Consider the following 23,244-nt stretch of genomic DNA (forward strand, 5'->3'; position numbering starts at 1 on the left):
AAAAATAAATTAAAAATAAACAAAAACACCTTACTTTCCTTCCTTCCCCATCTCTGTCTACCGGAGGTACAAATATAGGCACAACATCCAACTCTATACACTCACAAGCAAGAGCATTTGTTTACCTTGAATGCTTTAGGTCCTATGCCTGAAGAGGTGATATTATTTTTGCTCAGATCAAGCCTCTCCAGATTTGGTAACCCATGAAATGCTCCGTCCGGAATGGCGGTGATGGAGTTGCCTGGACACAGAACAGTCGTTTTAGGCTTACGTGTTGCTCACCTGTGCGTGAGTGCACACAGACACATTCATGTACACATAAAAATATGTGGATAATAAAAGAGAACACTTTGTGCAGGAGAAAGCAATACTCATAACAAGGACAGAGAAAATAGCATATAAGCAAATGCATGTTCAGAAAAATATGTAGGCCATTGTGACATTTTTCACTCCAAGATCTTGACATGTTAGGTACATCATATTATAGTTAGGAGCTACTTCAAAAAGCCAGGACGGTTTTCTCTGCACTCTGCAACAAAGATATTTATCTGGAAGACTATGTAGAAACTGATTTGTCAGGGGAGGGGACTCCAAAGCAGTGCTCAGCGGGCTTGTAGCCACTCCCAGAATCCGTGGCTAACCAAGACATAGCTAGACCCAGCAATGTAGAGCTTCTCAGCCCAAGGAACAAACCCGCATACTTGCGCCTGACCTGATCCCTGAGCTATCTCCCTGGCCCTAGAAATTTTTATAGTTTTTATCTTCCCATTGACTTTTCCTCGACCAGAAATGTGCTACGAATTTAATCCAGAAAATTTTGGCCCAATTACTTACTTTCCCTCAGCATCCCTGTTTTGTTTGTATTGCTTTGGGGCTGTACTGGTGCTCAGGGGCTGCTGTCAGCTTAGGGAGTGCTCCCACTGCTGTTCAGATGACGAGTGCCAAGACCTCCCACATGCAGAGCGGGCACTCTGCCCTTCCGGTGATCTCTCCAGCCATGTGTCTTTAAATACCTCAGGGAGACAGAAGTCTCAGTCCACCCCCTTATCTGCTGGTGCACTGCTCTGACTACAATCTACAGGATTCCTCCATGCTGGCAATTTGTAGGGCTTTGTTTTCACATTCAGTTAGGTATAGTATTTAATTTTACATCCAGGAAATGAGCCTTCCATAAATCGAGTACTGTGAAAGCCATGTGTGCCCCTTCCTGGGAAGCATGATGGTATTTCTGACAGGCCTTTCATCTCGCATACAACTATAGACTTCTACATACGGGGTTTCCTTATAGCCGAGCCTGTCCGTTACCAGGTTGCAAGAGATGAGCACGTTTCTAGAACATGAGAGGAATTTCTCAGGAGCTCACATGAATGAAGGAATGCAGATCACTGTCAGGAAGGCAGTGGTACTAAGGACAGCAGTTGACTGGCCACACTGAACAGATCTGAACAAGTGCCAGACTATCTACTGAGTATTAGAGTCATTTGTTATTTCTTAATCATTTGTTTCTATGATTATCCCTGAGATAGATCTAAACCTACATTCAGAGTCTTGCTCCCAAATTTTTCAGACTGCTTCCAACACAGCTTTGTCGTCCAGACAAACACATACTCATTTCTCTCTACCAGACAGATAGATACGCGTGTGCACACACATAAACACACACACACGGACATGGACACACGGACACACACACACACACATGTCATGCCCAGAACCACCCCTTCCATGGGGCTCTGTATAACATGGGCACAAGGTTGGACCACACCAAGCCTGCCCGAATGGCCACGATGAAGAGCAACATCATCACTGACAGGATGTGAAGTGATGGGAACTTGACATTGCTGGCGAAATGTCACAATCAATAGGGAGTTGCTTGATAGTTTCTTACAAAGTTAAATATACTTTACTGTATCCCCCAACATACTGCATCACGTGCTGCTACTGAATGTGTGCCCTGGAGAATAGAAAACTTAGGCCAAACAAGGATCGGTATGTGGGTGGTGATGGAAATTGTGTGCATAATCAACCCTAACTGTACATCACCCAGAACCCTCCGTCCGGTGGCTGTGACCCAGGCAAACAGTGGACCATCACTCAGCCTAGATGGCTTGACAGACATGAGTGAAAGAAACACAGCTGTTAGAGCAAAGTGCCTACAGGAGTCCATTCTGACATTCTGCAAACCTTAGTGGTATTAGGCCTCGTGAAAGGAGGGGCATAAGGGCTCTGAGGAGAAACAAGCTGACTCAGACTTTGATGCAGGGCGTATAGTAGTTCCACGACCGTATGCATTTGTCAGACCCGAAAAATGACACACTGAAAGTTAGTTTTACTCTATATAAGTGTACCTCTTCTTAAAACTGCCTTTTAAGAAAAAATCTGAAGATGGGAAATGGTGATTGAGTTCAGATTAATTTGTTTTATACCTAACTATGCTATCCTATGGTAAATTCATCTTTTTCTGCGCAACATTTCTTATACATTTGAGGACTGTGGAACTGGGCTTCTCAGGGGTCAGTGTACTATACTCACAAGGCAATAAGACTTGCTTTGTCAAGGATAAAAGATTTCAGCACCTCTTACCCATGAGCTCCAGGCTTGTTATCTGTGGCGCTGTCAGTGGTGGTATCTGTGTGAGGCCTGCGCCGACGCAGCTGATGGTCCTGTAAGCCAGGGCACACCTGCTGGGCAGGGGCGGTGAGCCTCTAGGACGAGCAGGGGTGGGGGTCCTCGAGGGCGTCCTGAAGGCATCTCCTCGGATGGGCTCCTCGTCCTCAGGCTCCTCGACCTCATCCGAGTCTTTCTCCCTGGCCGTGTCTCTGTGCTGGTGGCCCCGCTGCCTGTCCCTCCCAGGCCTCAGTTTCCCCCTGCCTCTACTCTGTGTCGGCCTGGGGAGTTGCCCTCCACCACCGACTCCACGAGGCTGGTTCTTTCCCTCCCCATCTTCTTCTTTCATTTCTTCTTCATCCTCCTCATTTTGAAGCTCCTCTTTTCTCGCTGCTTGGTCCACGTCAGCTGGCGGAGGTGGCAGCTGCTTATGAAGTAAATGGGTGGATTGTCTTTGTTCTGAAGAATCACCAGAAAATTCAGTTCTATCATTGAATTCTATGCCTTTGAATAGCAAGGAGGGGATGAATCACCACGCAAAGATGACACAGCAGGGGGGAAGACAAGTTGTGTTATTAATGAGAGGAAAAATGACAGTGAAAATGAGATTAGTTAATATTATTCCCTCCAAGGAGTTGATTAAAATTTAAACATGAAATGCCTCCTGGAATGCTTGCTTGGGTAACTTTCAGGGTGGTTTTGTTTGTTTTTCGCCTCCCCCCACTGTGCTAGGGGTCTGGGACCACTCCTGGCAGTACTTGGCCACTCAGTGCCCGGGCTCTGTGGTGCTGGGCCGCCAAGGGCTCACTCGTGAGGCTCTGTAGGCCGTGTGGTGCCAGGGACCAAACCTGGGCTAGGAGCCTCTCACGTGCCCTTAACAGTCTTCTCTTGGCCCCGGTAACTTTAGTTTTATTTTGTAATTGTTTTAAGCAATTGTGCTTTGGCTGAGCGCCTTAGTATTTATTTTTCCTTAAGTGTCAGATTACCTGGTGATGAGAGAGGGAATAATATTGTGGCATGGTGCGAAATCATAAGCAGCGCGGTGTGAGACTATGGCATAACCAGATGGGATGTCTTTCTAATAGATACTGTTTAGTTTATTAGAGGTACTGATAATATAAAAATTGGTGGGTGCGGGACATAAAATAAGACAAAACATGTATAGTTTGCTTGTTTATGATGGTGAAGTTGTCTTTTATTGTTAACATCAAATTTTCTTTTAGTTCTATTGATCTGAGAGCACCCTCCAAAATTCAGAATTGTAAGACCCCTTCCCCATCTCCCCTCCCGTACTCTCTACTTCAATGGTTCTTATTGCATGCAACTTAGCAGAAGATATCTTGGACTTAAATGCTGCTGTTTGAACTTAGGTATATGTGTGAGAGCACCTCTTCTGATTCTGTGATGATGGAAGCGCATTACATGAAAGTCCACCTGCATTTGTAGTTGCCCATTGCTGCACTGGGCAAGGAATGGAAAATGGGAGAAGGACAGGCGTGAGGGCACCGCTCGGTGCAGTGTCGGGAGAGGGAGCTCACAGCGCGGGGACTGCCTTCCTCCAGGACTCACTCACTGCTTTACTTAAAGCTAGATAGCTTCTAAGGGTCTGTCTCAATACAACATTTTTTTTAAAAGCTGTACAGAAATAATCACCTCCCCAAGAACCACAACAGCAAAAATACTTAAGAAAAAAAATTATTTGAAAGGATTGCTTGATTTTTTTTCTTTTAAATAACTATGTATCATAAGGTCTGAATTGCATTTTGGGTTTGATTTTTTGAGGTTTTTTTTATGGGTATTTGTGTCTTTCTTTTAATATCTGGAAGAACATGCAAAAGTAGAATAGGAAAAAATTAGCAAAAGGAAACTAAAATTATCATATTGAAACATTTAAAATCCGTCCTGTATATCCAAGTTTGTTTTTCCAAAATAACCACAGCATTCCAAGACTATTCCAAGCCCCTTAAAAAACGGCTGAGAAAGTATGAATCTTGATGTTTCTCCCTGAAGGAGTCAGTTTCACGAAACACTTCTATTCTCTAACATTTTTTAAATGTAGATTATCTTAGTCAGATAATTAAGAACATAAACCAGAATACAGTTCCTAATTATTCCGGAGTTCTCCCTGGCAGGAAACCTTTGTAGACTAGGTACACATTCGCCCTCCTAAGGCCTCTGCTGTTCCCGGGGAGCCTCAGAGGGAGAGGGGTCCGCGAGCAGTGCCCCCAAGCTCCGTAACAACATTCATATGTTCCCAGTACCCCAGAGGAAGCCAGAGAAGCCCCAGCCGGACACCGTGAGAAAGAGCTTGCTCTCCCCAGATGGAAAACACAGCCATCTTTGATCCCCATGAGTCCGTCATCTCCCTTTGGGACATTGATGGTGCCTCCCTGAGCTGGACACAGGGGTCTCGTCACGGCAGGAATTCAGCAGAACCCTGGACGCCAGCACGAGCTGGGCCGGCTGTGCCCTGCACCTCTAGAGCTGGACTTAGACCTGGAGCGTGCTCTGGCCAAGTGCTCTCCATCCTCCTGAGAATAAATGAAAACCCTTTGTTTCTGACCCTTGTCACACAACACATTTGGCCACCTGGTTTCTCTGTTGTCCAGCATTGTGTCATTGTTTCATTCCCCTGAAGACCAGCTTACCATACCTTAAAGCTTAAGGTGGTGTCAAATAAAAACAGATGCGTGTTCTGTGTAAACTTCTCGTGAAGTTTTGGCAAAGCCACGTACCGGTCTGAGAGCAGACAGGGCAGCATTCTCCTTCGGGGGCAGCAGTCTGGGGGCACCTGAGAGCGGGGCACAGGATTTCATCACAGACTACCTGTCCATTGGAGCAGAGGCAGGTGACGCAGGGCTCAGGGGACCAGACGGCTCTGTTGTACATGATCATGCCTTTCACCGCACAGTGCCCCTGTTTCCCTGAAAGAGAACATTCACGTGTTTACGATCTCACATGGTGATGAGAAGTCACCAATGGCAGCAAGCACACTGATGTGCAACGGACGGGACCGCACGAGAATGGCCTCCTAGAGGCCAGAGCAATAGTACCATGGCAGGGTCCTTCCCCTGCATACAGCTGACCCTAGTTCAATCTCCGGCACCCCATATGGTCCCCTGAGCCCACTAGGAGTGACCCCTCGGCAAATAGCCAGGAATGAGCCCTGACCATCACTGGGTGTGGCCCCCCACAACAACAACAAAATGGTGTTCTCTGTTCATCCGTAGTACTGTCTTGTGGTGGTTAGCCCTAGCACACACTTAATATCTCTCAGCCCCTCGCTTGAACCTTCTTGTATCTTGACTCTGGAATTACAGTTTCATTCTCTCTCTCTCTCTCTCTCTCTCTCTCTCGCTCTCTCGCTCTCTCTCTCTCTCGCTCTCTCGCTCTCATCAGACAGCAGGCAACACCCAGATCTGTAGTTTCCTGTTCAGACTGTGGACCCAACACGAGTGTGGTGGGGTCTGCTCTTCCTTATCACTTCCGACAACTACAAACTTCCCGTCTACTCAGCTGACTGTGCAGTCACAGTCCATAGAAGTGGGACTGTGGGGGCTGGAGTGATAGCACAGCGGGTAGGGCGTTTGCCTTGCACGCGGCCGACCCGAGTTCGAATCCCAGCATCCCATGTGGTCCCCTGAGCACCGCCAGGGGTAATTCCTGAGTGCATGAGCCAGGAGTGACCCCTGTGCATTGCCAGGTGTGACCCAAAAAGAAAAAAAAAAAAAGAAGTGGGACTGTGAAGCTGTCCGGTGGGGGGGGGGGAGAGAAGGAAGCACACATGTGATGTGTCCCAGCTTTAAACTGAGGCCTGTGCAACACTTTTTAAAGAATGTTTGTAGGGACCCGAGAGAGTACGGCAAGTAGGGTGCTTGCTTTGCACATTGCACACCTGGGTTTTATGCCCTGACCCCACCAGAAAAGATCCCTGAGCGCAGCCAAGTGTGGCTCCCTTCAAAAAAAAATTGTTTTGGGGCTGGAGCGATAGCACAGCAGGTAGAGCGTTTGCCTTGTATGCGGCCGACCTGGGTTCGAGTCCCAGCATCCCATATGGCCCTCCGAGCACCGCCAGGAGTGCAAAACTCAGGGGATCAAACTCAGGTCGGCCACGTGCCAGGCAAATGCCCTACCCTCTGTACTATCTCTCCAGCCTAGCCATGGACTTTTGGGTATTGATTTTGTAACTTGCCACTATACTCTAAAAACCTATTGTTTCTAGAAGCTTTTTTGTAGAGTCTTTAGGATTTTCTAAGTATAGTATTATGTCATCTGCAAATAGTGATAGCTTGACTTCTTCCTTTCCTATCTGAATGCCTTTGATATCTTTTTCTTGCCTAACTGCTATGGCAAGTACTTCCAATTCACTAGTTGGGCTGTAGCAATGGCACAACGGGTAGGGCATTTGCCTTGCATGCGGCTGACCCAGATTCGATCCCCAGCATCCCATATGGTCCCCTAAGCACCGCCAGGAATAATTCCTGAGTGCATGAACTAGGACTAACCCCTGTGCATAGACAGATGTTACCCAAAAAGCAAAAAAAAAAAAAAGAAGAAGAAGAAGAATTCACTAGTGAATCCATCTGGGCCAGGGCTTTTGTTTTGGAGGAGACTTTTGATTACCATTTCAATTTCCTTGATAGTGATAGGTCTGATAGGTATTCCAGATCGTCATGGTTCAGCCTTGAGAGGTTATAAAAATTCAGAATTTTATCCATTTGTTTGGGGTTCTTTTGTAGCATAAAGATTATCAAAATAATCTCTGACAATCCTTTGAATTTCTGTGGTTTCTGTTGTGATGTTTTCCCACCCACCCCCAAACCCGTCCTCATTTCTGATTTGATTTATTAGGGCTCTCTCTCTCTCTTTGTGAGAGCTGCTAGTGGTTTATTGATCTTGTTTATTTTCTCAAAGAACCAACTCCTGGTTTTGTTGAATGTGCCAATTGTTTTTTGAGCTCCCAGCTCATTAATTTCTGCCCTGAGAAATTATTTTTATTATTTCAGTTTTATTATTTCCTTTCTCCAGCCTGGTTTGGACTCCTTTTGTTGGTCATTTTTCAAGATCTTAAACTTTGAAGTTAAAATATTTATATGAGCTCTTCCTTCCTTCCTGGTAAATGCTTGTGGAGCTATAAACGTTCCTCTTCACACTGCTTTTGCTGTGTCCCAGAAATTCTGATAGCTTGTGTCTTCATTCTTGTTTCCAGGAATCTGTTGATTTCCTTTCTAAGCCATTGGTTGTTTAGTAGCAAGCTGTTTAATTTCCAGGTGTTTGATTTGACTCTCCACTTCTGGGTCTGATTAACTTCTGTTTTCAGTGCATCATTATTTGAAAAAATGGTTGATACAATTTCTAGCCTCTTAATTTTATGGAGATATCTTGGAGAATGTCTCATGTACACTGGAGAAGAATGTATATTCAGCTTTGGGGGAGATGAAAAGTAAGTCCTTACTACTTACTATCTCTCTTCCATCTCTTCCTTCAAAGTAATTAGTTGTTGAACTTTAGTCTAGTTGATTAACTAAGAGGTGACAGAATGGTGTTGAAATTTCCAACTATTATTATGTTGTTATTTATGTCTTTCTTCAAGACCATTAGCAGTTGTTTTAAGTATTTTGCAGGTCCCTTATTAGGTTCAAATACATTTAGGAGTGTGCCTTCTTCCGATGTACAGATTCATTGATCATTAAGAAATTATATCCACTGTCTCTTATAACTTTCTTCAGCCTGAAGTCTATGTGGTCCAATACTAGTATGGCCACTCCAGCTTTTTTAAGGAGGTTGTTTGCTTGTAGAATTGTTTTCCAGCTTCTGTCTTTGAGTCTATGTTTGCTCTGACTGTTAGATGAGTTTCTTGCAGGCAGCAAAGTGTTGAGTTCAATTTTCTAATCCATCCTGCCACTCTGTCTCTTAATTGGTGCATTTAGCCCATTGACATTGAGAGATTATTGTTACGGAGTTTGTCCCATCTTTCTGCAGAAATTTGGTGTGTTTGAAGGACTTGTCTTATCTTAAAATAGCCTGTTTAGTCCTTCTTGTAGCAATGGTTTTGAGTCTATGAAGTTCCTGAGTGTTGTTTATCTGTGAATCTTTGTATTGTTCCTCCAAATATGAATGAGTCTAGCTGGGTAAAGTATTCTTGGTGAGGCATCTATTTCATTGAGTTTTTTGTTTGTTTTTTTAACTTTATCCCATCACTGCCTTTGGGAGCTGAGGATTTCATCTGATAGGTCTGTTGTAAGTCAGACAGATGTTCCTGTGTAAGTAATTTCCTTCTTTGATCTTGCTGCTTTCAGTATTCTCTCTCTATCTCCGGTTTTCATCATTCTGATTAGGATGTGTCTTGGAGTATTTTAATTTGTGTTTCTTTTAGCTATTAGCCTTCGGGTCTCCTGGATCTGGGTGTATGCACTCTTCAAGCTCTGGGAACTTTTCAGCCATAATGGCTTTGATAGTTGCTTCTTCATCAGGGTTTTCTTCTTGCCCCTCTAGTGCCCCAATGATTCTTATGTTGCTCATAAATTCTTCCAAATGTTCTCCTGTCATCTGTTGGCTTGAGCTTGTCCATCTTCTGCTGTACTCTGGAGATTCTCTGCACCTCTTCTTCTTCTTCTTTTTTTAATGAATCACCATGATTCAGACTTGCAAACTTTTTTAGAGACTTACAAACTTTCGTGATTACATTTCAGTCATACAACGATGGAGTCCCCATCCCTCCACCAATGCCCATTCTCCACCACCAGTGTTCCCAGTATCCCTCCTGCCACCCCCTGCCTCTGTGGCAGACACATTCCCTTTTACTCTCTCTCGCTCTCCTTTTGGGTGTTATGGTTTGCAGTAACCTCACTGATTCTCTCCTCAGCAGCTGTCACTCTGCTGCCGAGTCCTTCCAGTGAGTTCTTCATTTCACCTACCAGGTTTTTCAGATCTGTCACTTCCCGTTTATATTTTCATTTGTATTTTCCACATTTCTCTCAAATCCTCTTGTGTTTTATTGCTGGTGCATTCCATTGTTTCTTTGAGCTCCTTGTCTGTCATTAACAGCTCCATTCTAAATTCCTTGTCAGAGAGGTTATATAGCTCACGTATTACTGGTTGAGCCATCTGGACTAGCATCTTCCCTCACTAAGCCTGGTGGGTTTCTGCGTTGCTTTACCTTGGTGACCGTTGCAGTTTGGATTCCTGCGCTCACTGTTGCTTTTGTGTTTGGGGTGGGAAGGGGGGGGGGGAGGAATACTGATTGGAGTAGGGGAGAATGGACTATTGGCCAAATGTGGTTGGGGTAGTCAGGCTGCTCTTGTGGGAGTTCTGAATAAGAGGCTAATCTGTGGCTCTTATGGGATGTGGTGGGGTAGATTAACTGGTGTAGACTTCACTGTGGAAACCACGGCCCCCGTCTCCTAACCTGAAATGCCCAAATATTAGGACTTTGCAGATTACATTACTAGTTTGGAGCTCTAGCTTGGGTCCCTTGTCGCCTTGAAAAGCTCCAGCATGGGTCTTGCTTTACCTCCTTTATCATCTCACCAGCCCTTTGTGTATTCGTTTGGGTACAGGATAACTACGTAGCTAAGTAGTCTCGCTTAGACAGCAGATTGATTGTAGGGTGTTTTCCTTGAGACCCCAGTGTCGTTTCCTATCTCTTCTCCAGCCGATGAATCACTGTAGCCAGTCACCATCCTCAGGTGAGGTTTCTCACCTTGACCTGATTCCTCTCTGCCTACTGACAACCCAGTTCAAGCCCTGCCTATCTCTCATCTAGATGTTTCAGTACACTAAGTGCTCCCACATGATTCTTTCCCTGGGGGGAAAAAATGGCAAGTGGTGGCCCAGAGGGATTAACACAGCGGGTGAGACTTGCCTTGTACAGGGGTTAACTCCCCACCCCACCCCTGCATTCATCCCCAGCACCACGTACAGTTCCCCAAGCACCACCAGGAGCAAACCCTGAGCACAGGATCAGGAGTAAGCCCTCAATTCCATTGGTTGAGGCTCCAAAACAAACAGAAAGACAAATGAGTTTTTTCCTGGTTCCTTTCTTATTAAAATTCCAATGGCATTTTTCAGGGTTTTGGTAGAAGCAGAAAAGTTGATTCTCAAGTTCATTGAACTTGTCCCAAAGTCGAGATAGCTCCAAAACCATCTCTGGGACACACACATGCACACACATCCAGCTATAATAATTGACTTATGCCAGTGTGGTCCTAGTATAAAGCTAGAGATGTAGACAAAGGGAGTATTGAGAAATAAACCTGTATATCAACAATCAGTTGATTTCTAATAAGGGCATCAAAATGGTTTAATAAGGATTAAAAAGTCTCTTATAATTGGCACAGGGACAACCGAATATGCCTGTGAGAGCAATGAACTAGTCCCCTCACACTAAATAAAAAACTTAACTTCAAATGGATTAAAAACCTAAATTTGAGCTAACTCCGTAACACTAATGGAGGAAAACATAGGCTAAAATCTCCATTGCCTTAGAGTTAGTGATGGGCTGTATATTGAACTCCAGAAGTGAAGGTAACAGTTGAAAAGATACAGCCTTGACCGAAACTAAAATTTAGTGTATCCAAGGACATTGGCCGGGGCCGGAGTTGATAGAATGGTGAGAGCGCATGCCTCGTGTGTGCCTGGCCCAGGTTCACTTCCTGACGTGCAGGATCCTCTGAGCACTGCCAGGGCCAGCTCTGGAGACTCCTGAGCACCAGCAGGTGGGGCCCCAGAGACCTCCAGGAGGTACCCCCAGTCCTGCAGGGCCTGAGCAGTACCGTTTCCTCAAGCCCTATCACTGAGCCAGCTCAGTTGGCCAAGAGTCATCAGGACCTGAGCAAAGCTTGGGAGGTCCCCACGCAAAATAAAGGGCATTGCCTAGAAAGTGAAAGGACAACATAGACAATGGGAGGAAATACTCATAACTCCTCGCTGATAATAGTCTAATATCCAGATTATGCATAAAGAACTGAAACTCAACAGAAAAACTAACAACCCAATTTCAAAGTGACAGTACTTGAATAGTTGTTTCTCTAAAGAAGACATTCAGTAGATAGCAAGTCACTGTCACTGTCATCTCCTTGCTCATCGATTTGTTCTAGCGGGCACCAGTAACGTCTCCATCGTGAGACTTGTTATTACTGTTTTTGGCATACCAAATATGCCATGGGTAGCTTGCCAGGCTCTGCCGTGCAGACGAGATACTCTCGGTAGCTTGCTGGGCTCTTCGAGAGAGGTGGAAGAATCGAACCTGGGTTGGCAGTGTGCAAGGCAAACGCCCTACCCGCTGTGCTATGGCTGCAACCCAGATAGCAAGTATATTTTTAAAAAATACTGTGGGGGTTGGAGAGGTAATAAAGCAGGCAGGGCACTTGCCTTGCATATGGCTGACCAGGTTTGATTCCCCGCCATCCCATATAGTACCCCAAGCCCACCAGGAGTCATCACTGGGTGTGCCCCCCTCCAAAAAAGGACGCTTGACATGATTAGTCACTAGAGAAATACCATTTTAAACACATTGCTGTCAATATACCACTGGTAGCTCACACTTAAATGTGGTTTAATTAACACAAATCTCAACACCTGTGTCAGTATGTTAACCACACTGAAATAGCACTTTACATCTACAAACATGGCTATAATTTTTTAATGTAAACTTTTGCAAAGGTGTATAGAAGTTGGAATCTTCATATGTTGCTGTTAGGTATAAGAAATGGTATAGCCAATGTGGCTCAATAAATTAACCAGGATTATCAAATGGTTCAACTCTCTAATACTCCATATTCTACTTCTAGGTAGAGACCCAGTCTACCTGGAATTAAGAATAGGCATACAAACAGATACTTGCTTAGCCATGTTTATACAAGTGTTGTTTGTAAGAACCAATATATATATATACATATACATATATATATATATATATTTGAACACAAACCCCATGTCCATCAAGGAATGGAAAGGGAAAGCTTGTTTTTGCTAAAGGTGGCATACCATACAACCATAAAAAGTGAAGTGCTGATGCAACCTGAATTCATCTTGAAAACTCTGTACTAGATAGAAAAAAAATAAGACATCAAGTCCCATATTTTATACGATTTCTTTTATGTGGAATATATAAAGCAGGCAAGTTGGTAGAGGCAGATAATTGTTGCAGGGAACGAGGACAGTGGAAAGTGGGTAATGGCTGCATTCTGTAGTCTCCTTTTGGGTAGAGACAGTGCTCAGTCTCTGGGGAGTGGTGATGGTTGTATGGACTTGGGGATATTCTAGGTGCCACTGAATTGTGCATTATAAAATAATTAAAATCTTATGTTTTATGTGTATATTGCCACAATAAAAATATTCTATAAATCCACTGAAAACTCTTTTAGGTCATTGAAAAATATTAAGCATACATCTTCTGTATTTTTTAATGCGTACTGAAACCCTGTGTCAAATATTTTAGAACAATTTGAGATCACATTTTGTGTAATACTTAGTAATCTTTTCCTTTTTCTATTACTATAGTTTGAGTGTTTCCACTTAACCAGGGAAGTAGAGATCATCATTCTTCAGCATTTCTGGGTACGCTGTTATTATTGTATCTAATTTCCCTGCCTCTAGACACTTTTTCCTCTTGATTATTCTGCAAATGTGATCTAAGTGGTCTCTACTTTTGATAATTGTATGTTATCCTAGCTTCATGGAAATAAAAGAATCTGGTTTTCTTGAGATAATGTCTGAAGTAACAGTCACAGAAGATTGTGTGGTGAAACTTTCTTTTGTCTTTTAATAGTAACATACCTATAATATAATTACTTTTTTCTTTGAAACTTAGAAAAAGACCATTCAGTACTGGTTTTTAGAAATGCCTCATTTAAATCCTTGGCAGAATTGTCAGTCTTTTTAGCCTTTAAAAATAGTAGCTTTAACTCCATTTTTGGTTTAAAAGCTTTGACAGAATATGTTTCTTTGCCATGTGTGTATGTAATCATAACTATGGCTTTATAATCACTGGGGTGTTTTTTTGTTTGTTTGTTTGTTTTGGTTTTGGGGTTTTGGTGGGGCACACCCAGGTTACTCAGGGCATACTCCTGGTTCTGTACTCGGGGATCACTCTCGTGGGGTTGGGGGACCGTATGAGATGCCGGGGATGGAACCCGGGTTAGTTCCATGCAAGGCAAGCACCTTACCTGTTGTACTGTCCCTCTGGCCCAAAATAGCTTGCTTTGTTTGTTTGTTTGTTTGTTTGTTTGTTTGTTTGTTTGTTTTGAGGCGATAGGTTGGGCTCCCAAACATTGCTCACCACCCCCGCTAGTGACTTTCAGCCAACTGGGCCAATAGTTCAGTGCATGGTTCTGAGGATGCGGGGTTACCCAGGCCCTGTGGTGCTGATGGTTCCCAGGGCCACCCCAGTGATATTCAAGGACCTCCAAGGCCGCACATGATAATGTTTGGGGACCATGTAGTTCGGGGGATCAAATCCAGGGGTGCACATGCAAGGTCTGCAGCTGACTACTGTACCATCTTCAGCCTCATAAATCCTACTTTTAAATAGCAAATGTTCAATATTTTCCCCTAGTCTCATATTGTAAGTATATTCCAGGAATGATTTTTTTTAAAAAAATCATCTTGGTGTTTATCTTTGTAGATCAGAACAAAAGATAATATAAGGGCTTGAATTTGGGTGCTGGGATCATCTTCATGGAAGTTCCCGTTCTCGTATTGTCTTACCTGGTAATACATGGTAGCTTGACTCTGCGCCAAGAGAACTTAAGGATTCAAACTTTTCCTCTGTGCTGTCATCTAAGTTCACGATGGGCAGTGCTCTTCTGCTCGGCTTCTGCTGCATTCCAAGCTGCTTCCTTGATTCATGGCTGGCCAAGGAACTTTTCCGCAGTCTCCTATAGTTCATCTTTCTCCTTTGCTTCCTCGGGGATTCTTCACTTTGCCCAAAGTCAGTTTGAAAAGTGATAAGCATCAGCAAACAAAGCAAACCTGCCACCTTCATGTTCGCTTCTCACCGTCCAGTTCCTGGAATGAGAATGAAGCCATTTTACAGTTGATGCTTGACTAAGCTTTTTTTTTGAGGGGCGGGGCATGAAGGGGAGTCATACCCAGCCATACTCAGGGGTTACTCCTGTCTCTGCACTCGGGAATCATTCCTGGTGGTGCTTGGGGGACCATATAGGATGCTGGGGGTTGATCCTGGATCGACCACGTGCAAGGCAAACGCCCTGCCCACTGTACTATCACTCTGGCCTGCTGACTAAACTTCATCTGTGGAAACTGATCTACAGTTTGCCCGTGTGCCACCTCCATAGCATCTTTGCAAAATGATACAGTGTCTGTTCAAATTGTGCGAGTGCCGCTTCAAGGCAGAAGTTGGAGTTGTCCCATCAGAATCAGTGAACTTTCAGTATCTTATCTCGACTTCTTGATCAGGCTTGAGTAGGCTTTTTTCTCCAGTGGACAGAGCGTAGTTAGACTGGACAAGCAAAACATTCTTTGTTCTACTCCAACATTTTCACAGTGAAGCAATCACAAGCCGGACACCAATGGGTGTGGCTGTGTGGCACTGTCGGGCTCTTTCAAAACCAGGTTGGTCACGTGCCCCTGTCCCCAGCCCTGGCTCTAACCTGTCAACCCCTCTTAGGACACTGCTTTCAGAAGCTACTCAGAGACTTCTCGTTCCTCTTTCACCGAGTCATTCTGTGAGTCACATCGCCCACTACCCAGCTCTCCAGTCCTTCTCTGTTGCTGTCATTTTCTGACTTTACCGTGTTCTTTGTCAGGGTGAGGAGGCATGATAGGACCACATGAAATAGCATCAGCTATAGAGAGAGACTAGGGTAACTCATATCAGCGGGACTAGGGCTTGCACTTGACAATGCAGTGTGTGTGTGTGTGTGTCTGTGAGTGTCTGTGTGTGTGTGTAGGGCTTGCCCCTGGTAATGCAGTGTGTGTCTGAGTGTGTGTGTGTAGGGCTTGCCCCTGGTAATGCTGTGTGTGTGTAGGGCTTGCCCCTGGTAATGCAGTGTGTGTGTGTGTGTGTGTGTATCTGAGTGTGTGAGTAGAGCTTGCACCTGGTAATGCAGTGTGTGTGTGTATGTGTGTGTTTGAGATATAAATCCTTAAGTTGTCAAATGCAAGGACTAAGTGTGGGAGTGGTGTCCTGGTCACGTAGACTTGTGAAGTTGGGTAGTTGGGACAAACAGAGACTCCTCCACACAGTGCTCTCAGGGCTGGTTGAAGGGCTTATCAGATCGAACTTTCTGGCCACATGTAGTGCTGCAAGGGAAGATTTGCAGTCTCTTTGTTTACCAGGCCGAGAACCTGGTGTCCTGCCCTTGCTCTGGCAGCTTCTTATTCGCTGCTCTTCTGCAGGGTTTTCTCCACTCTGCAGTCCCAAGACCTTGCTCGCTCCTTAAAGTCCAACCTTGGTCATCCCTTAGGGGGCAAATAAAAGTGCTGTCTTTCAGGAACTATCCATCTGACTGGTGAGGGTAGGGAATGAACCATTCAAGGTGATGTTACATGTAGAGATTAAAACTGTAAACTGCACGGAAGTGACTTTGAGGGACCAAAGGTCCAACAAGAAGCTGCGTGTAGAGTAGTTTATCAACTCGGCACCTTTCTTTAGAACCTCACAAAATAACCAGATTTTCTAAGTAATTGATTCAGCCTTTTGGCATTAAATAATCTTACTAATCTTTGCTGCACAACCTGCAGGCAAGTGAGGGGGAACCCCAAGGACATGTGACTGGAAATCTAGTATAACTAGATCAAGCATCCTCCCTCAACAACGCAGCATTTCCCCCAAATGCGGAGTGGAGCAGTCAGTGCAAAGTCATATACTGGGATTTTTCTCAGTTGAAACCCACACTGGTTTGTAGCTAGGTCAGTAAGAACACCCTTCACTGAAGAAAGACAATTTGGGGTCAAGGGCATGCAAATAGCTGATACTTAGTTGTTCTTTGTGCAAATACAAGGCTCTTTAAAGACATATAAATTTTTAAGCACTAACAGCCTAAGAATATATTTTGTTTTTCAAATGAAATGATTCTGGGTAAGCTCCTGGGTGGGGCTGGTCACTAGAAAACAAAGCCATGGTTAGAAACTAGGAATTTTCAGCACCGCCCCCATTCTCCAGAGAGGGTAGAGGAGCTAGGAATGGAATTAATCTTTGAGCATGATGCAGCTTCCAAAAGAGCCCCCAAATAGGTGATCAGCTTAGCTTCCAATTTGGTTGACATGCAAATACTAAGACAGTGGCACACACACACCACCCCCCAAACCCGCCAGCTCGATGAGACAGAAGGTCTTGATCTATGGACCCTCTCAGACCTCTCATAGTATATATCTTCATCTCCCTACTTATCTGCAACCTTTGTGATGTTGTTTAATCAACTGTTAAATGTCAGTAAGTGTCCTGAGGTCTGTGAGCTGTGCTAGCAAGTTAACTGAGACATAGAACCTATGATTTGGAGACAAGTCAGACAAGTTGTGGGTAAGCCAAGGACCATGCTGCTGCTTGAAGTGGAATTAAGTTCTTAACCAGTGAAATCCAACACTATCTCCATGTAGATAATGTTCAAATTGAGTCAAATTATAGGACATCAGCAGTTGCTTGGTTGAAGGAAAACCACCACACTCCTAATACCGGATGTGTCAAATCAATGGAGGATAGACTGGTTTTTCTTAGCACATGTATACATGAATGTTAATAGCAGGTTTATTCCTAACTACCACCTATGAGAAGTGAATAAGATGCCCTGCAGTCGGTAAATGAGAAAATAAAATTGGTACATCCAGAAAATGGAATATTATTTAGACATGAAAAGAAATGAGCTTTCAGTTCGCAAAGAGACATGGACAAACATTAAATACATATTACTAAGTGGTTAAAGCCAAAGGAAAAATTCCCATGCTAAGTGATTTCAGCTATCTGACCTTCCAGAAAAGGCACAGGGGTGGAGCACAGGAAATTTTAGGGCAGTTAAACTGATACTATTTTTGTCATCATAATTTGTCCAAGTCCTCAGATTGTATAGCACCAGGAGTTCACTATAGCATGAACTGTGGACTATGAGTGATTATGTATCTTGTAGGCTCGTCAGCTAGAACATGTACCCTACCCTAACAGAGGATGTTCACTGTGGAGGCCAGGAGTGTAGGAGGCCAGGGGGGAGCTGGGAAACCTGTACTTCCAGCCTGCTGTTAAGAATACAAGAAGCATCTACCAAAGCAGGACATATTCTAGGCCATCAATCTAATATATTAGATATATTATTAAAGATTCACAATGCAGGAGGCCGGAGTGATAGCATGAGGGAAGGGCATTTGCCTTGCACACAGTGATAGCATGAGGGTAGGGCATTTGCCTTGCACACAGTTGACCTGGTTTCCAGTTCGATCCCCAGAATCCCATATGGCCCCCGAGTGCCATCAGGAGTAATTCCTAAGTGAAGAATCAGAAGTAACCCCTGAGCATCGCTGGGTGTGGCCCCAAAACCGAAATAAGTAAATAAAAAAGATTCACAACACAGGACTGCAGAGATGATTCAAGCAGCTGCAGTACGTGCTTTGCAAGTAGGAGGCCTGGGTGTGATCCCTGGCACTGCGTGGTCCCCTGCACACCACAGGGGAGTGACGACCAGGCACCAAGCCAGGAGTGGCCTGGAGTGCTAGGTGTGGCAACAGAAAAAAAAGATTCACAACACAGTACATGATGGAATTAAGTCATAATAACAGTAGAATATTGGGAAAATACCCAACTATTAAAAAACAAATTAACTATGGGGTCAAAGTCAAAAGAAAATTCACTCTGGAAATTTAGAAAGCATTTCATAATGAGAACATAATATATCAAAATCTCATACATTGTTTGGAATACAGTAGCACTGAACACCTAAAACTTACACCTAAACTGATTAGTGGCTTCAGATTTCTGCTTTAAAAAACTAGGAAAATAGGGGCTGGGCATTAGCACAGCGGGTAGGGCATTTGCCTTGCATGCGGCCATCCTGGGTTTCAATCCCCAGTATCCCATATGGTCCCCTGAGTACTACCAGGAGTGATTCCAGAGGGCAGAGCCAGGAGGAACCCCTGATCATCGCCAGGTGTTGGCTTCAAAACAAACAAACAACAACAACAATAACAGCAACAAAAACCCTAGGAAAATAAGCACAAATTAATCCCTAATGAATAAAGGGGAGGAAGCAATTGATTTAACACTGGAAATTGATTAAATGGAAAATGACTGGAGAAAACCAATAAATAAACCGTTGATTCCTTTAAAAAAAAAAAGGAAAAAAGTTAAACTCATGCCATGATCAGAAAAGACACAAATTGTATGAGTCTACAGATACTAACATGGTAAGAAGAGAATGTTATGAACAACTTTTTATCAATAAATTCAGCGACTTAGATGAAATGGACTTATTTCTTGAGAGATACAAACTGCTAAAGTCCATTCAAGAAGAAAAAAATAACCCAAATATTTCACATCCTATCAAGGAAAATGAATTTGTAGTTTAAAAAAAAATCGCAGAGAAAATTCTGGCCTAACTGGTGGAAGGATGTGGACACTGGTGAAGGGGTTGATGTTGGAACATTGTACTCCTGAACCCACCATGAGTAAGTTTGTAATTTACAGTGATTAAAAGAAAAAGAAAAATTCTGGCCTAGATATGCTACTAGTGAATTCTATGTTTAGGAATGAACTCCAGTTCTACACAAATCTTCCCAAATTTTAAGAAGATAATTTTTCCAACTTATTCTTTGTATCAGCATTGTTCTGATAACAAAAGGAGACAAATCAAAAAATAAAGACCAATACCCCTCCTTCCACATAGATGTAAAGATTCTAGCAAATTTTTACATATCACACCCAACTGTATATTAAGAAGATAATCATAGCCAAACATAGATTGCAGCATTGGTTTAATATTAGAAAATCAGTCTCTGAAGTATACCACATTAGTAGACTAAAATGAAAAACAATATGATCCTATGTGCAGGAAAAATAAAAGATTTGATGAGATCCACAGTCATTTCTGATCACGCGCAGGGATGGAAATATAATATGCTAATTAAGATAGTGATGCATGAAAAAGAATGTTCTTTTCTGGGTTTTGTTTCTGGTTTTGGACTTCACCTAACAGTGCTCAGGGCTTCCTCCTGGCTGTGCTCAGGGATCACTCCTGGCAGGCTGAGGGGTCCTAAGAATAGAACCCAGGTCATCCACAGGCGAGGAGAGCGCCTTACCAGCTGTACTAGCTCTGGCCCTGAGAAAACATCACATTCTGTGCACTATAGCTACCCAGGTGGCTTTCTAACACTCCTGTGTGCACAGGTGTCACTCCTTTCCTAACGCCACCCCTTCAGTACTTCCCCTCAAGACATGCTGTCCTGTCCTTCGGCAGAAGCCTGTAGTAAATGCCACCCACATCTCTCCTTGACCTCATGTTAGCTTATGCTGAAGGTCAAAGAACCTGGTGGCTGATAGCATTCTACCCAGTGTAGCGAAGATAGAAAAGACGTCTTGATTAGAAAGGAAAACGTGAAATTGCCTTTTCGCAAATACACAAATGTTGGTCTCATCTCTGTATAAAATCGTATGGTATGGGGCCAGAGGGATATATAGTAGCAAGACACTTGCCTTGCACGCCACTAACCCTGGTTCGATCCCCAGCACTGCACATGATCCCCAGAGCGCCACCAGGAGTGGAGAGTGGACAGGGGAGCACGGGGGCTGAGGATCAAACCCAGGCCTCCTGCATGCAAGGAAGCTCCCCACCACCTGAACCATCTCTCAGCCCTGAGGGATGCTGCTAACATAAGACGTACAGAATTACTGCTCTGAAAATGGAAATACTGCATAATAAATAAAAGAAACTTGTTAGAGATATTTATGTAACTGGATGGGAATTCGATTATTTGGATTTTTAAGTTCTGATTAGGACCCCAAATTTATTTGCAGATTAATCACAAAGGCACTCAAAATTATTGCTGGTTGGTTTGTCTTAGTGGACAAGGTTATTCTAAAATTTATACTTGGATGCATAGACCATGTAACAGCTTAATTCCATTAGGAAGAACAAATTTCGAGGACTATTACCACCTGATTTCTTAACTCTTAAAATTTTGACTTTTGGTGAGAGCACAATAGTACAGCAGGTAGGGTGCCTGCCTTGCATGTGACCAACCTGGGTCTGATCCCCGGCACTTCGTTAGCCCCCGCAGACACTGCCAGGAATAACTCCTAAGTGCAGAGCCAGGAGTGACATCTGAGCATCTCCTAGTACGGCCCCAAAACAACAGCAACAAAATTTTCACTCTTCCCACACTGGATTGTGCTAGCACTTTAGTGTTCGGAGTGAAAGATGGCTCTCAGAAGTCAGACGTCTAAGGCACCTAGTAAATAAAATCACAGCCCCAGCTGGTCTGCGGAGCTGCGCCGTGTTGCGCAATCTACAGCCTGTCCTTGGGCAGGGCAGGTCACGCCGTGGAGGACCTCGGGGACTAGCCTCTGGGGTCGGTAGTTCTTCGGATCAGAGGTCAGGAAATCAGGACCACATGTCAAATTGGGCTTGCTACTTGTTTTTGTACAGCCTGTAAGGCTGATTTTGTATGAAGTTTCGAAGTTCAAAAGAACAACATTTCGGGTCAGATTAAACTCTGAAATGTAAATAGCCAGGCAGAATGTACGTTTGCCAACCCAGTCTGTAGCGGAGCTTCTCAAGCAGGCTGGCGGCTGGGTGGGAAGGGAGAGCCTGCCGTGGGATAGCGGCAATTGTGCGGGTTGTTTTGGTAGTCAGGGTTGAGACTGCCGTAGGCCCTCCAAGCAGTCAAGTCCATTTGCAGTGCTAGCACAGCCCCAGCACAGAGCATCCGTCGTCAGAAACATCAGTAGTGCAGTGATCGAAAAACCCTTGTTTAATTGGTGGAGAGAAGTGTCACTGGTGAGGGGATTGGGGTTGGAATATTGTACATCTGCAAATAATAACTATCTTTGTAATTCTCAATAATTCAACAAAAAAATTTCAGTTTGAAAAAACCCTTGTTTAGAGAATTAGATTCATATATTGACTATAGGAAAGATCTAATGAATTATCAATGAATGGCATCTTTTTGTGTGTTTTTTTGAAAATCATTAATTTTTTAATAGAAATATCTGTTATTTATTGACAAAATAACAAAAATATAATCTCTAGCCCTACAAGTGTCAGTGTTAAGTAATTTTCTTTAAACATGCATGCTTTTTAATTCGTGAAGGACATGTACTTGAAGAATGTATAGTAGGATAGTGGGCACTGTTTGTCCGGTATGGGTTTGTCAGGCTAGAACAGAAAATCATTAATTTTTAAACGGTGATGCTTCCCAAGATTGGTCCTAAAGAAAACACATTCTTTTGATCTGTTTCCAACTCTCATATATAACTGTATCCTGCAGAAAAAAATCCAGACTCATTGTCTTCCATTTTTGAGTACTTGAGTTCTTGGCACAAGTGTGTGTGTGCCGATTTCCTTATCCAGACTGTACCTATCGCTGCAAGAACCAGTGCTCCCAGAGCCAGCTCGACAGTACAGTGGGCAGGGCAGGGCACTTGCCTTGCACTCAGCTGACCCAGGTTCAATCCCGGGCACCCCAGTGGCTCCCCTTAGCCTGCCAGGAGTGATCTCAGAGGCCAGAGCCCAGACTAAACTCTGAACACCACCAGGTGTGCCCCCACCAATCCCCCCAAGATAAAAAGGGCCAGTGTTCCTATCATCAAACGTGTGTTCTTCCTAGATTTCTGACCCCACTTCACGTGTTTCCACTGTGCTTAGATGCTGCGGTTGTGGTTTCCTAACAACCTACATCACTTATGATGGTGCTTTATTGAGTAGATCTCATATTTTGAGTGAATCTTTGAAGTCACTTATTTTTCCAGTAATGGGAAATTGTTAATCTCATGTTTCATGTTCAGACCATTTGACACAAAGTTCTTTCTTAGAGTAAGTTACAAATTAGTCACATGTTAGCTCCTAAGAATTTTAAAGATAAAGGCGGGGACTGGCAAGATAACTCATTAGGCCGAATGAGGGGGTTTGCATGAGGGGGCCTGGGTTTAATCCCCAACACCTCTGTGGTCTGTCGAAAAATAAAAACTACAAACTAAAATATTTAAAATGTTAGAAAGATATATATGGTCCCAAAACCAAAAAATAAAAAATTTGAAGACATCTTCATGGTCCAGAGAGATAGTACAGCAGGGCACTTGCCTGGCCTGTGATTGGCCTGGGTCTGGTCCTCTGGCGCCCTAGACAGTCTCCCCGGCCTGCCAGGACTAATTCCTGAGCACAAAGTCCGGAGTAAGCCCTGAGACCCACTAGGAGTGAACCAAGAAGAAAGATGTGTTCACACAGTTTTCTCTCTCTCAAGTTCTTAGTCTATTTTTAAAAATTTAAATTTCTAAAAAATAATACCGATTTCTAAAACTTAAAGTGATGCATGAGGCAAAAAGGACAAGTTGCTTTAACCACCACCTAGAGTTCCGGGCAAGGATAGGCACCTTCCACTGCATGCTCCAGAGAGTGAAGGCTTTTGGCTCTGCAGGCAGCAATCTCCGGGAAAACAACTCAGCTTTGCCATTATGGCCCCAAAATAGACTTAGAT

The 23,244-nt window shown here is 43.8% G+C and overlaps 2 protein-coding genes across 2 annotated transcripts in view; one reads left to right on the top strand and one right to left on the bottom strand.

Moving 5' to 3' along the window:
* CENPP (centromere protein P) overlaps positions 1–23,244 on the top strand; it is a 225,955-nt gene that overhangs the window by 156,416 nt on the left and 46,295 nt on the right. The window lies entirely within an intron of this gene.
* ECM2 (extracellular matrix protein 2) overlaps positions 1–23,244 on the bottom strand; it is a 51,506-nt gene that overhangs the window by 23,421 nt on the left and 4,841 nt on the right. Inside the window, exons 2-5 of the mRNA XM_004620124.2 lie at positions 14,317–14,616; positions 5,343–5,531; positions 2,584–3,066; positions 126–241 (exon numbers count right to left, since the gene is read on the bottom strand). Of these exons, the coding sequence (XP_004620181.2) occupies positions 126–241; positions 2,584–3,066; positions 5,343–5,531; positions 14,317–14,593 (1,065 nt within the window). The 5' untranslated portion in view covers positions 14,594–14,616. The remainder of the gene's footprint in view (positions 1–125; positions 242–2,583; positions 3,067–5,342; positions 5,532–14,316; positions 14,617–23,244) is intronic.

The sequence above is a fragment of the Sorex araneus genome, chromosome 2, assembly GCF_027595985.1.
Source record: "Sorex araneus isolate mSorAra2 chromosome 2, mSorAra2.pri, whole genome shotgun sequence".
Taxonomy (NCBI): domain Eukaryota; kingdom Metazoa; phylum Chordata; class Mammalia; order Eulipotyphla; family Soricidae; genus Sorex; species Sorex araneus.